We start from the raw sequence: 15,333 nt of genomic DNA, 5'->3' as shown, positions 1-15,333 counted from the left end.
CAGAAAAATTCCTGTGGTGAACCGACAGAAACTGCCGTCAGAAAAAGGTCCATCGAAGAATTCATTTTCCTGTGGGTTTCTGCAAAGAAAAATAAGTACTGACGGCACAACAGAAATAAGTACAACGGGTTTGTAAAAATTCAATTTCTGACGTGGACACATTAGGGAAAACCATCACAGTGTTGGAACCGTCAGAAAAATTGGTCTTTGAAGCCAAAATAATAATAATAAAAACAGAATAAATGCAATGCTAATGGCATTTTCGACCAGTACATCAAAATTTAAGATTCCAAAGCTTACATGAATATCCATCAAATATCACTATCAACGAATTCTTTCAAACTCAAATTAGTAAATACGCAGAGGATTAATTCGTAAGAAAAAAATTCAGTGTTAATTAGTTTTCACTTCCAAAAATTCATCAATTAAGTAGGGAGAGAACGGAGGGAGAGGTAAAAATATTATAAGTAAATAAGTTGAAAAAAATCGATCAGCTAGAAGTTCTTCTTGGCCTGGTAGGTGTTGTCGTAGGTCCAGTCGCGGGGGGCGACGCGCCAGGAGGTGGCCTTGCGGTGGTCGCCGGTCATGACCCGGAAGGTGAGCGACTCGCCGGTGAGGTTGGCCTCCGTCTTCCAGAGCTGGCCCCAGCTGCGCTGCAGCGGCGTCCACTTCACCCGCTTGGTCCCCTTCACCGTCAGCTTCACCACGTCCCCCGCGCCGCCCACGTTCTTCACCATCACCATGTTGTACGACGGGTTCCCCGTTATCGTGTACTTTATCCCGCCCTGCCTCACGCACGCCACCCTGCATGCACGCACACCGATGTGCAAATTAATCATCGAGTAATACAAAGGGATTATTACGCAAGGACGAGTGCTAGCGCATGGGATGACGTTGAGAAAATGGTACTCCCTCCGGTTCCATATTAGTTGACGTTTTAGACAAGATTGAGGTCAAACTTTTTATAACTTTGGCCACCAATAACTTTAAAAATATTTAGTTTAAAGGAATTAGAAGAACATATATAGATTTGTCTTTTAAAATGCTATAATAAAAGTAAACATGCATTTATTTATTATATATATTATAATAGAAAAATAAGGTCAAAAATGTATCTTGTAGACCATATCATTGTCCAAAACGTTAATTAAAATGAAACCGGAGAGAGTATGCGAGCATGAAATATAGGTAGCAGACCTATTCAATACTCCCTCCCACTGTATTTTAATGTATGATGCCGTTGACTTTTTGACCAACGTTTGACCATTCATTTTATTCAAATTATTTGTGCAAATATGAAAATATGTATGTCATGATTAAAGAACATTTTATGATGAATCAAGTCATAATAAAATAAATAATATTTACATAAATTTTTTGAATAAGACGAATGGTTAAACGTTGGACAAAAAATCAACGGTGTCATACATTAAAATATGGAGGTAGTATATAATACTAGGTACTAAGCGCTAGTTTCCGATGGAACATTTCCCCGCACTTTGCTGCGAAAATTAATAAAGAGCTTTTAAAGTTTTTTTTAATAATCGAGCTAAAAGTAAAATTTATATTAGTTATTAACAACAAATAAAATTGGTTTGTCAAACTATATGGTAAGAGATTAATACATAGTAGACTCTGTATGAGATTTGTAGATGAAATATGATATTCCGCACATTGATTATATGGATAAATATATGTTAAGTATTATAAAAATAATGGATATATATATATATATATATATGTTAAAAATATTGTGAAGAATAATGTGAGTGAAGATGATTGGATGTTGATTTGTAGAGTTCAATGAATTATAGATAATGTTGCATGCTTGCGTAAGTTTTATTTTTAATTAATGCTAGCGGATGATGAGGTGTCATGATTACATGTTGAGTATTAGAATTAGTGGATTATAACTTTATAATAAGACTGGATTTGAAATGTCCTATCGAGAACTAGGGTAGCAATATTTTGGGACGATGTTAGTACGATGTGAGCATGACATCGATCAGCACGTAAATCATCCATGATATCACGTTACATATATATAGACACGTGAGTACTTACTTTCGGTAGGAGACGGGCACGACGCCGAGCTTCTCCTCGGCGATGGAGAGGAACGCCGGCATGGTGAGGTCGAAGTGCTCGCCCTTCATCCCGTTCACTGGCGGCGGCGCCTGGTTGGTGGCCGTCACCACGACGGTCTTCCCGGAATCCCCCTTGAGCTCGTAGCACGCGCCGCACCCGGCGCCGTTGTCGAACAGGGCGGGGCTCACCGCCGCCGTCATCGCGCCGTACCCGTCGGCGTCCTTGTACCCGCACGCGCCGCCCTCCGTCGTGCCCGACGCGTCGCGCCCGCCGTAGAACGTCGCGTGCCCGTCCACCCACGGCCCGCACTTGTACCTGCCGTGGTTCACGTGCGGCATCTTGGCTCCGCCGCCGCCGCCGCCGCCTTCGCCGTCGCCGCCGCCGCCGCCTTCGCCGTCGCCGCCGCCGTCGTAGCCGCCGCCGCCGCCGCCGCCGCCCGCGACGACGACGTCGGCGGCGAACGACGACGCGAGGAAGAAGAAGAGCAGCAGAGACGTCGTGGTGAGGAGAGGGAGAGGCGCCATGGTCGTCGTTGTGTCCATGAAATTAACCGGAGATGATCGAATGGATGGGTAATTGGGTATTATTAAGTTTATGAAGCAGCTAAATCTTGCTTTGATAGATTCATGGCGGACCGGCAAGTGGTGGGCTTTGGCCATTTTTAGATGGACGCTTGCATGCATTTGTGCATAGTGATTATGAGCGAGTGGAGCATCCCATTCCCATGTTTCTAGGCCAGCTGAAGCATAGGGCTGTCTCTAGTAATTTAGGGTCCCCAGGGAAATGCAGATTGGGGCCTAAAAGTTGAAAAAAGATCGAGAAGTTCTACGGTGTTTGCATTCTAAAAAGGTAAAAATCCAACGCTCTTGAGTGATGGGCACGATGTAAAAAAATATTGAAGTATTGGTACAGGTACTTAACTACTAAGGGTAAAATCATAGGTGTCGGTTAATTAAAAACCGGCACCTATAATTTATAATAAATCATCTATCCAAACCGAGCCGAGCCTCCGAGCTGATCTAGGCCAACGCATTGGCCTTATACCCTACGGAGTATATGAGTCAACCATGCACTCAACCTTATCTAATACTCCACCTCTCTCGTCTCTCTCGTCTGTCTCTCTCTTGCCTCTCTCTCTCGGCTTCTCACTTCTCTCTCACGCACGGCGGTGGCTGGAGGGGAGACTGGCAGCCGGGCAACGGGTGGTGGCGGCACCCTCTCATCCGCCGAATCCGGCGGGAGGGGTAGCGACAGGCGGTGGCGCAAGTGGGAGGTGCCGGTCGATGGACGGCGGCGGCCCCCTCCCCTCTGCTGAATCTGGCGAGAGGGGAGGCGGTAGGCGGTGGGCAACGGGTTGCGGCGGCACCCTCCCGTCCGCCGATTCCAGCAGGAGGGGAGGCGGCAGGTGGCGGTGCAAGAGGGGAGGTGGCGGGCGACGGGCGGCGGCAGCACCCTCCCCTCCACCGGATCTGGCGGGAGGGAAGGCGGCAGGCGGCGGGCGACGGGTTGTGGCGGCGCCCTCCCCTCTGCCGATTCCGCTAGGTGGAGAGGCGGCAGGCGGCGGCTCAAGAGGGGAGGCGGCTAGCGGTTGCTAGTATATGTTTATTCTGTGATGTCATTTGTAGAACATGTTTTTGTGAATTTGTTGTTGAATATGTTCATTCTGTGATGTCAATTTATTTTGGTGACGATTTGTGGATGATTTTGGGGTTTGGGAATTTGATTTTGGGATGGGCGCATGCACACTGATAGCACTTAGTGAGTTCGGCTTGGATTCGAGCCAGCTCTTTTTTTTTTTGGCTCGAGCAATGCTAAAGGTGCCGATTCTATTTTTCTTATAGGTGCCGGTTGCTAGTATCAATGCTGACCAATAGGTGCCAGTTGGAAAACCGACACCTATGGCCTTTTAGGAACCGGCACCTTTGGCCATTTTTTAGTAGTGAACATGTCTACAAGTGGGCAATGTTTTTGAAAACTCAGGATAATTCTGTCCAAAAATTTCAATAGAGAATGTTCATGCTGAATTTGTTTATGCTGATGCGTCATTCTATTAATTTCATTCAGATTAATTAATTTTCATGCGGAATTCATCCGACTCAACTTATCCCTCCGATTTGCGCTCGCTTTGTCGTAGTCACCCAAAAACTTCACGGAGATTAAGTTTACACATCAGTTACACATCCACATATGACATAACGAGCATTATAGATGCTTAATTAATTTATTCATCGATTGACATCATCCTTGGTGAGGAGGAACACCTAATTCACTCGAAGAACCCCATGTCGCAAAGCTAATTAATCTACTGCTGTCCTTGCCAAAGCGACGTTGGTTTGCAGCTTCACCTGATGCTCGCAGGCGCCGTACAGTTCAGCTTGGTGGACTGAGGCTTCTCTTTGACAGAGTACAAGAGGCAACTCTGTCACTAACAAATCTGAAAACTAGTAAATTCTTGGAGACAAAGTCGGCTTCACAGTTCATCCCTTAACTAAAAACTGTTCGATCCCACAGACGAGCGCTTCTTTTATTACCCATGCCTCCCAATCTTACTTGTAAGTTCACTATATGCACGGTAATAAATAAAGGCACCAATTCTCTGTACTCATGCCCTTTCTATTCTCCTTTTTCCTCTCCTTCGTTTCAGCTCTCATTTTATAAGACCAAATAAGTAGCAACAAATAATTAAAATGTACTCGCAGTACCAGTGTGCATCATATTCACCAAACGAGAATTTTCATTTTACTAGCGAGTATATATTTGTGGTGACCTGCATTGGTATAGTATTCTAGACCACTCGCTAGAAGTGATCCGAGACTCCGATTTATGAAATCTATTAGCAATAGAGAAAAAAAAATATAGTACTACCATTATTTTTGGTGACCACGTACGTCTGCGAAGGTACATTTTCGATATCCCCCCCTACCCGCCCGCCTCCCTTCTGTTTTCGTAGGCGGACGTTTGGTTCTGAGAGTTCTACCTGCCTTGAAAAATATTTTGCCATTGTCTAGGAAAATGGTTTTCCTTGCAGTGCACATTAGGAAAATATAAATATTAATGACCCATCGGATGTGAAAGGGCAGAAAATCTAATTTGAAGTCTATATATCTAATACTACCTCCATTTTTTAATGTATGACGCCGTTGATTTTTTTTATCAACGTTTGACTATTGGTCTTATTTAAAATATTTTTGTCGATGTTTGAGGTCATGACTATGGTATTTGCATGGTATGAGGATCGTTGGTATCAGGGTATATGCGAGACTGAGGTAAAAGAGATGGAACAAGGATCTTTATATAGGTTCGGACCCTTATCTGACAGGTAATAGCCCTACTCCTGTTGACCGAAGCCGGTGTTGGTCTTTATTCATCTGAATCACACAAATACAATAATTGGGATAACCTATCTAAATGTCATCGACTTGTCGGTATGGATAACCAACACATAGTCAACGATATGGTAGTCTTCCTCCTGAAGTATGAGCTCATCGAGATCAGAGATGGCGCTAGATCTCTCTTGTCGGCCTCCGCAGGCACCATACGAGGTCTGTCTAGGCTTATGCCTGATGTTGATGTCTGGCGGCGTGTGTTAGCTTGAGTAGGGAGAGAGGACACAACAACAGATAGATACACAATAGATGTCCCCTTGTCCAAGTAGAACCAGGAAGACCAATATGGATACAATCAGAGTAGTCCCTGTTGTTTCCATATAGAACTCTACTCGTCTTTCCTTATCCAGAATTTCTTCTATATACGAGGTATGTCTGTATAAGACTTGGTATATGGTGGGCCCCGCTAAGCTTAGTCGATTACTATTGGGTATGTGATATCCATAACCCTGACAGTTTTTTAACAAATATAAAAATATTTAAATCATTCTTAAAGAATATTTGATGACAAATCAAATCATAATAAAATAAATAATAATTACATGATGTTTTTGAATGAAACGAATGATCAAACGTATCTCAAGTTAACAGCGTCATGTGTTAAAAAACGGATGGAGCAGTTTTGATGCCACACTGCATAGTACATATGATCCCCGTCTAGTCGAATAAACTCTTGGACATCTCTTTTATTAACCCCCTGATCTCTTCTGACCACATGACATTATGTTTCAGCGGAAATCAGTACAAGATCTATTTAGCAGAAATCGGTACAAAATGCCATCCAATAATGTAGCTAGTACTAAGATCTTTCTTTAGTGAGGGTTCTGTTAGGAAGGCGAAAGCACTAGTTTGATTACCGATACCTTCCAATCCCATACTAAGCACTGCTGCATGCGTCTCTCTTTGTCTGAACTCTGAACGCAATTTGTAGTTCTGAAATATTGGCTCTCAGTCGTCTCTCAGGTCTCCTTTTATGCAACAAATTTTACTGCAATCCATGCCATGGTGTATATACACTTCATATAATTAGTTTCTCCTTTTATGACATGCAGAAGACTCATACACATTCTTCCCAACCACCCAGAAGCTGTCTTGCTGCTAGTCATCTTCACTGAAATATATATCTGAACATGGAAACCGAGAGAAGATACAAATCAAATAATATAATCAATAATTGAATGACCATACCAACGTGCAGAACGGCCAGCATATACTTTTTAAAAATCTTTACATCAAAATCGAAGTGGCAAAACGTGTACATATAATTAATCGACTCATCAGTCACATCAAACGATCAAGATGACATTGATACTGCAATCATGCTAGATCAAATTAAAGCTGGTGAATAAATAACCAACGGGAGATCCACTATACGAGTATATGACTTGCTGATGCCTTCCGTCCAGTTCTGAAACTTACGCCGACCCTGCACAATTTTCATTTCTGATACCACCCGATCCAAGTTATGTATATGTATCACTGGTGCAGAAAGCTTTTTTACTCCCGGTTGGTAACCCCCATATAGTCACGGTTTTCCAACCGGGAGTACGAATCCAGAACTAAATATCGCTATTTTTAGTCCCGGTTGATAACACCAACCAGGACTAAAGAGAGTAGCGCTTTTTTTTTTCTTTTGCCAGATTTAATTTCTATATTTTCTCCCGAATTTAGTGCCATGTATATCCCTAAATCAATCCCTAAATCCCCAATTCAAAGTAACATCCAAAATATTAAGTTACTTATAAACATAAATCAAATACATCACAAATCCTAAAAAAAACACTCAAATCAAATACATCACAAATCCTAAAAAATACATACAAATCAAATACATCACAGATTATACATCTCATATCCATGCAATGAATCACAAAATTTCACATCTCAATCAAACACAAATTGTAAAAAAAAAAGAAAAGAAAAGAGACCGGCCGGCAGTTGAGAGGGCACGGCCGCCGCCGCGTGCGGCACCTCCGGCCGCCCGCCGGAAGCGCCGCCGCCGCGGCCCCGCCGGCCGCCGGGCCACCGCCGCCGGCCACCGGATCGGATGGGAAGTGAGGAGGGGAGGAGAAGGGGCGGATGGGAAGTGAGGAGGGGAGGAGGAATGGGAGAAGGGGAGGAGGAGTTAGATCTGTGAAGAGGAAGGGGACGGATCTGTGAAGTGTAGGAGAGGATAAGGGATAGGGATTATATACTACGTATTAAATTTTAGTCTCGGTTGGTAATACTAACCGGGACTAAAGATCAAAATAGACTAAAGATCAAAATAATTTTTAGTCCCGGTTAGTATTATCAACCGGGACTATAAAGATGATCTTTAGTCCGGTTGGTGTCACCAACCGGGACTAAAGATCCTTGGCCCTCTGACAGGCTACTAACACGGGATGAACCAGGAGTAAAGATGATTTTTAGTCCCGGTTGGTGTTACCAACCGGGACTAAAGATCATAAACTAGCTGTGGTGTTTTTAACTGGGACTAAAGATTATTTTTAGTCCCAGTTTTTATTGCAACCGGGACTATTATGGATTTTGGCCGACCGACCAAAGATGGTTTTTCCACCAGTGTATGCAAATATAATCAGCACATCCTGAGGTATGCACTCCCTCAATTTTCAGTAACTCACAAATCTATACAAGTGTGCTAGAGTACTGTACTCCCTCAGTTTTTTTTTTTCAAAACGCACCGAATTTCATGGCATGAGAATGTTTAATTATGCTTTTGGTCTCACTCATTTCACCCAAGAAAATAAATTTTGTTGGGGTGTCCCTATGCATGCATATATATATATATACCTGTGTCGAGACTAAATTTTCAAAGCATTTATATATTCACAAAAATAAAATCAAGGATTAAATTGAAGAATAAAATTTAAATATATACTTTTATTTTTAATGTTTTGTTTTTATATACATGCATGGGAAAGAATTGTAAAAATATATATCTACCGCAGAATAGAGATGCGGGACCGAGGCAGTGCCGCTCGCTCGTGCAGCGTCCGCGCGGCACCGTCACTCCCGCACGCAATGCCTCGCTCCCGCGTGACACATAAGCGCGACCAGCGCGGTCCCACGCGCTAACGACGCGTGACCGGCGCGGCAAAGCAAGCAGCACATGCAGCGGATGCATTGACGTTGCATGCATTCACTGGAAGCAGCGCACGGCGCGGCGGTTCCGCGTTTCCAGGCTGCGGGATCGATCGGTCCCGCAATGCTGTTCTGCGCGACCGCCGGTTCCACGAAATGGTGGTGCAGGACCAAGGCGGTTCCCGTCTACGGTAAAGGTATATTTGTTCACAATTTCATCGCATTGGTATATAAACGCAAAATAACGAAGAAAAAGATATATTTTCAATTTTTTTTCTTAAATTGAATATCAACTCTGCTTGATCTGCAACTATAAATCACATGAGTGCCGCTATGGTACTCTACTGGTAGTATTCTTCTACCAGTAAAAATGATTTGGGCTGTTGATTTGTTAGGGCACACTAGTATTTTGCTAATTTATAGTTAGGGGTAATTTTAACATTTATTTATTTTTAAAATCATATGATTGGCCGTGTCACTGCTACTGTCATTCCTTCATGTTGAACCTTCCCATGTCTATACGGCGGCCCCCTCCGGCATGCGCTGGCTCCTCCGTCGACGCCATGGCTGCCGCAATTTGTTTTCGAAAAAAGTCCATTTTGACTCCCTTAAATATATGTCAAATCTCATTCGCATCCCTCAACCGTAAAACTAGGTAAATCGACCCCTTCAATAATTAAAACCATTCAAAAATGACTCCTTTAGTAGTTTTGAGGGTGGTTTGTACTGACGTGATGTTTATGTGGAACTGTTGACCTGGTTTTCAACTTACGTGGCAGTAGAAGGAAAATAGAAAAGTAAAAACACCAACGGGACCCACCTGTCAGTTGAATTTATATTAGAAAAAAATTGAAAAAAATACAGTGGGTCATGTGGTATTGACATGTCAGTGTCTCCTGTACTCTTCCTTCTTTTCTTCTATCTCCTTTACTCCCTCTTCTTTCTTCTTCTCTCCTTCTTTCTCCCCTCTGCCAGTGTGGCTACGTCAAGATGCTGGAGGAAACTTGGGGGGGGGGGGGGGGGGGCGCCGGGGCGGGGGGGGACGCGGGCCACGCGAGACTACCGTGAAGGCCGGCGGCGCCGCCGCCCACCGCTGCCATCAAGCAAGCTCGAGGTGGCGCTCGTGCAAGCCTCTCGGCGCCACCGCCCCGCACATCTCTTGGATGATTTGATGATGACTAGGTGCATTGGGAAGGCACACTGGTGGAGAAAGGGGCTTTACTCCCGGTTCGTAACCCCCCTGTAGTCCCGGTTTTTCAACCGGGACTACGAATCCGGGACTAAAGATCGCTATCTTTATTCCCGGGTGAAAAAACCGGGAGTAAAATCCATTTTTAGTCCTGGTTGGTGTTACCAACCGGGACTAAAGATAGAGCTCAGGTTGCTACTTTATTCTATTCTTTTCTTCATTATTTTTAATATATTGATTCACCCTATCCCATCCCAAAATCCCAAATCAATCATCCCCGAATAGTCTCCAAATTCTCAAATCAATCTCTAAATACATAACAAAATCTTAAAAAAAATTACATCACAACTTCTACAAAATTCATCACAAATACATCACATATTCACATCACACACAAATCAAATACATCACATATTCACATCACACACAAATCGTCTCATATCCGAATCACAGATTTATAAAAAAAGAAAGAAAAAAAAGAAAGAAGATGAACGGCCGCTGCCTCGCCGGCCGCCGGCGCGCCGCTTGCCGCGCCGCCCGCCGCGTCGCCGCCCGCCGCCGCGCCCCCCGCCGCCACGAGGCCGCCAACTGCCAGCGCGCTGCCTCGCCCGACCCTCCACACGCCGCGCCACCGCGAGGCCGCCAGCCGCCCGCGCGCTGCCTCGCCCGACCCTACGCACGCCGCGCCGCCGCGCTGGCTGGCAGCCGCCGCGCACCGGCCGGTCGGCCCTCCGCGCGCCGGGCCACCGCGCGGGCCGGCCGGGCCTCTGCGTCCCGCCGTTGCAGAGGGAGGTGGGGAGGAGGGAGAGGAGAGGAAAGGAGGAGGGAGAGGAGGAGATAAGGGTGAATATATGAGGAGATGAGTTAAAAAAGGAGAGGAGGAGATTGTATTGATCCGATCGCGTGCAACCACCCCGCTTATGTTGACTTTTTTTTCCCGGTTGGTAACATCAACCGGGAGTAAAGCTTATATTGATCTTTTCCCCGGTTGGTAACACCAACCGGGACTATTGTGAAATCTGGTGGACCGACCAAAGATGGTTTCTCCACTAGTGGCAGCTGCTGTGGATATGGATAGATCTAGATGACGAGTCCGCACTTCCTCATGTTCCCGGCTCCTGCTCCACGCTTCCCGAATCGATGATGGCGCCGACGAAGCAGACAGCCTGCCTGTGGGAGGTTGGGCCATCGGGAGGAAGACGGAGGGCCGCCATCGAGGTCGCCGCCACCTTGCCTCCGCCTAGATCTCATCTTCGGTAGAATGATGGCGGAACGGCCTCAAGGCTGTCTGGCCGACAAATCCCATTGAGCATGAGGTCGTCATCGTCGTGGCATCTCCCGCGGCTCGTTGACTAGTGGGGGCGGCAGTGGCATGGAGTCACAGTCGGTGCCCGAGGACGACGAGCTCGATGAGGCGACCGAGGGTATCTATATCTGGAGGTTGCCGTCTGTTGCTGATCGTCGCCCTAATAGTGAATAAATTCTATGAGTTTGGCGCAGTTTGAAAAAAGATAATTTAACTTAAGAAATTTGAATGTATTCAAAATTTTTGGCCTGTTCAATAAAATCTCCCAGCCATCCAAGATAACAAAATCTCACGAAATATGAGAATATGAACTACATGAAATTGCCCGTTTTTTGTTCTGTTTGAAGAGCAAGGCCCCCTTCGTGGTAAGAGAAGTGATCACACCTTTTTTTAAGATAATTGATAATATCTACTACCTCCATATTTTAATGTATAACGCTGTTGACTTTTTACCAATGTTTCACCATTCGTATATTCAAAATTTTTGTGCAAATATAAAAATATTTATGATAAATCAAGTCACAATAAAATAAATAATAATAACATAAGTTTTTTCTGAATAAGACGAATAGTCAAACATTTATAAAAAGAGTCAACGGCGTTATATATTAAAATACGGAGATAGCATTTACTTCAACATAAGCTACAACTCTTGGCTGAAAACCAAATATAACAACTTCTAACAAAGTATAAAGAACGACACATCATATTCCTGCGTATGTTTTCGAATATTATATTTATGCATATTTCATGGCGTCTGAAGATGCAGGAATATCATATTTGAAAACATACTACCATATGCTTGCTTCTGGCTGATTCATATGAACTCCAAGTGAATTAACTGGAGCGTCTCCCAGGGTGAAAAAAAAGTCCCTTAAGGTATGACAAAAATAATAGTTGTAATAACACAATAAATTGATAGATCATGAATTTAGAAAAATTTAGAAAAAGGAATAATCAAATTTGAAGTTAGTATAGGGAGAAAAACTACCTACAAGTTTTAGCCAGAGATTAAAAAGATAAACCACACTTTATGATGAACCCCACGAGCAGGTGATGCAGGTCCTAGGTCGTCCGCATAAAACATTCAATCATTCATGCGTTCAAGAATTGTGAAAAAAAAAACTAGAATTGAGACACCAATAGCATGAAAGATCTTCGCAGTGTAGTGGTTAAGCTTGACTTATGCCATTCCACAGGTCGTTGGTTCGACCCCTAGGTGTGCAGCATATTTTTTAGAAAAAATAGTTCACATGGGCTATAACTAAAACGAATGTAGCGACCTACTTTATCTTTAATTATATGTGGGTCCAGTGACAACCTGATTTGCTATTACAGCATAAATTGTACTAATAAAGGAGCATGAATCGTGCACACCATTGTGACGAAATTATCTATTGTTTTTTTGACGCCATTTTAAATTTCGTCATGGAGTTTCAATGTCTACCCCCACCATGAGTGATCCCTGACAAAACATGAAATTTCGTCATAGATATGCTCTGTTCAATACGAAATTATACAGCGTCACGAGCAAAACGTCATAGATGGACGATTTCATACTAGTGCTTCTTCATGTCCTCTTCCTTTCGGAATCCGGCGGCTCTCCGGTCGCCAGTAAGAGGGGAGGGTGTCCGGCTTCTCCTTTAATAGGTATAGCTTTAGCTTAGTTGGGTCTCTCCCATAGTCGGGTTAATCACGTTCGTTGTGCGGCTCAAGAAGGCCACCGGCATTTTCGCTCTTCTTGTCCCGGCTTGCGGCCATGGAGGACTTCACCGGCATTCTCATCGATCGGGGTCTCTTGTACTTGCTGGGTTCCCCTTCAACGCCTACAACTAGGAGTTCCGCTGATTTGCTCGGGTTTGGAGACTTGTCCTCTAGCCCAAGAAGAAGAAGGTTGCGCCGGCCGCCCAGTTCTTCTCTGGCGAGCTTCTTGCATTGGTGTTGGCCATCTTCTTCGTCTCCGGCGAAAGGATTCATAAAGTGCGAGTGATATTATCTTTGCTTGTCAAGGCTTCTTCAACCTCCTACTCTTGGAGGCCCCATTTGGGTTCGAGCCTAGGCGTCATCTTCTGCAGCCGGGCCACGGCTCCAATTGCTTTTTCATTATCTTTTCAGGTCCTTCTTTGCATCCCTTGTGTTTTAAGTGTAATCTTCCCTACTTTCGGGGGCTTCTTTGCAAAATCAGTTGTACTCTCGGTTGCTATCGAATAAATGTACTGCTGAGGCTGTTGCCTGATCGGTTTATGCTTCAAAAAAAAGGCTATGTTTAGATGTGGAAAAGTTAGAAAGTTGGAAGAAAGTTGGTAGTTTGGAGAAAAAGTTAGAAGTTTATGTGTGTAGAAAAGTTTTTGATGTGATACGATGTGATAGGAAGTTGGGAATAGGGGAACTAAACACGGCCAAAAAGTGAATTAACCACTGGCCTGTAGCTTTCACAACTGTGCCTGCTGTATTTCCGGTATCCTCCAAGTCATAGTCGTCGTTTTTGTGTGTGAATGGGTATGTGCTATAGGGCTCTCTATATGAGATTCTTTCACCGTGTTTAGTTGCAAACTTTTTTTTCAAACCTCTAACTTTTTCATCACATTAAAACTTTCCTACACATATAAATTTCCAATTTTTCCATCACATCGTTTCAATTTCAACCAAACTTCCAATTTTAGCGTGAATTAAACACACCCTTAATCTGGATCAGATATTCTCGCTTTTGTTCATGTGTATGAGCTGCCTCGTGTTCTATGATCTCCTTGGTGACATTGAGAGAAATTGTCAAATCAACTAGTACTGGCCAGATCTCCAATGTGTATATTTCATCTTATATTGGATACAACTCTATGATTTTGCATTGGGATAAACTACTGCCTCTGAATTGAAAATCTATTAATGTGTGCATCTTAGTTACCTAGTATGTTCAATTAGAAAACTGAATTTATTTTGACGGCATGCGTAAGAATTAATTCTGTAGAGATTGGCTTCGGAATTACGATACTGCTGTTACTGTGTTTCATACTTAGCTGCCTTTGTAACTCATGTTTCCCAAATTCTACCCCATCGTTTCACGTTAGCACGCTTCTCAAACAGATAAATGGTACAATTTTTTTTCCAAAAAATGAATATAGAAAAACTTCTAAAAAATTATATTAATCCATTTTGAAGCTTTTAAGCTAATACTTAAATAATGATATGCTAATGAGCTACCTCGTTTTGTGTGTGGATGAAAAAAGTTCCCAATGAGCACCTCTGAAGCACAACCATGCTATTTCTATGAGACATTTTGACTCTTGGGTGTCTAGAAAATATGGAGACGGCAGAGACTGAAAAACTAAAAGCAATAAAATGCTTTGCTCGGTTGACCGGAAGGCCACAAGCTATTGGCAGAGGTAGTTGTGTTACAGCTAAACAAGAGCATCAAAACTTGGATAAGAACTATTGGATAGTTGGCTAACTGCTAATGCACTCGTTTGATTCCCGATGCATCCTAGTTCTACGTTTGTAACGTAACTGCATTGTAAGCATGTGAAGCACTGGTCTTTGCCGAGATGCTAGCTGTGAGTTGCCCTGTTCTCACCCTATTTCTCCTCATTTTTATCTTCTAGGAAATTAAGGAGAGATACAGTTGAAAACACACTGTGTGATTGCACATCCTTATAAAGTCCAAACTTATTAAATGCGATGAAATCAAGCAAAGGGAACTGGCGATAGTGTGTTGCGCACATACTGAATGTCAGCTAGCTAACTGGTATAATCGAACAATGTCTTTAAATTCAGATAACTAGCCGTCTATCCGTGCGTTGCACGGGATATTATTATTAATATTGAAATTTTATCATATGTCCAATACGGTAGTTATTAAATTTACATGTAGACTTTATATTAATGTTCTAAACACAGCAGAATGATTGATTGTTGAAAAATGAAAAATACACAAATATTGAGTCATCCATCTTAATATTTTCTCTGCTAGTTATTTTTTATTTTCTATATTTAATAATATTAAAAATAAGAATTAATAACTGTTGATTTGCACGCATCTATGGAGTCATGGTTTATCATTTTCATTATTTAATTTGAAATTTTAAAATTAGTTAGTACGACTATACCCAGTATGGACATTAAGTGTTGATTATAGAATATTGTTATTTAATAGCTCCAAAATTTAACTATTAAAGAGTTGTACTCGGTTTGGGACCTTGATTATAGGTTTTTCATGATTTAATAGTTGTGAAGTTAATACTATTTAATAAGTATTGAAATGTTCTTTGTTTCAAGTGTTAGTTACTGTT

General features: G+C 42.9%; 1 protein-coding gene across 1 annotated transcript; it reads right to left on the bottom strand.

The window, feature by feature from the left end:
- Positions 1 to 211: 211 nt before the first annotated feature.
- On the bottom strand, positions 212 to 2,642 carry LOC4352454 (expansin-A26-like). Its single transcript, NM_001423559.1, has 2 exons — positions 2,065 to 2,642; positions 212 to 804 (listed from the first exon to the last, which is right to left on the bottom strand). The coding sequence occupies exons 1-2, from the start codon at positions 2,625 to 2,627 to the stop codon at positions 495 to 497; spliced, it is 873 nt and encodes a 290-aa protein (NP_001410488.1). The 5' UTR covers positions 2,628 to 2,642; the 3' UTR covers positions 212 to 494.
- Between the last annotated feature and the right edge of the window lie 12,691 nt (positions 2,643 to 15,333).

This window comes from Oryza sativa, chromosome 12 (genome assembly GCF_034140825.1).
Source record: "Oryza sativa Japonica Group chromosome 12, ASM3414082v1".
In the NCBI taxonomy this organism is placed as follows: domain Eukaryota; kingdom Viridiplantae; phylum Streptophyta; class Magnoliopsida; order Poales; family Poaceae; genus Oryza; species Oryza sativa.
This window is presented reverse-complemented; position numbering and strand designations above follow the sequence as displayed.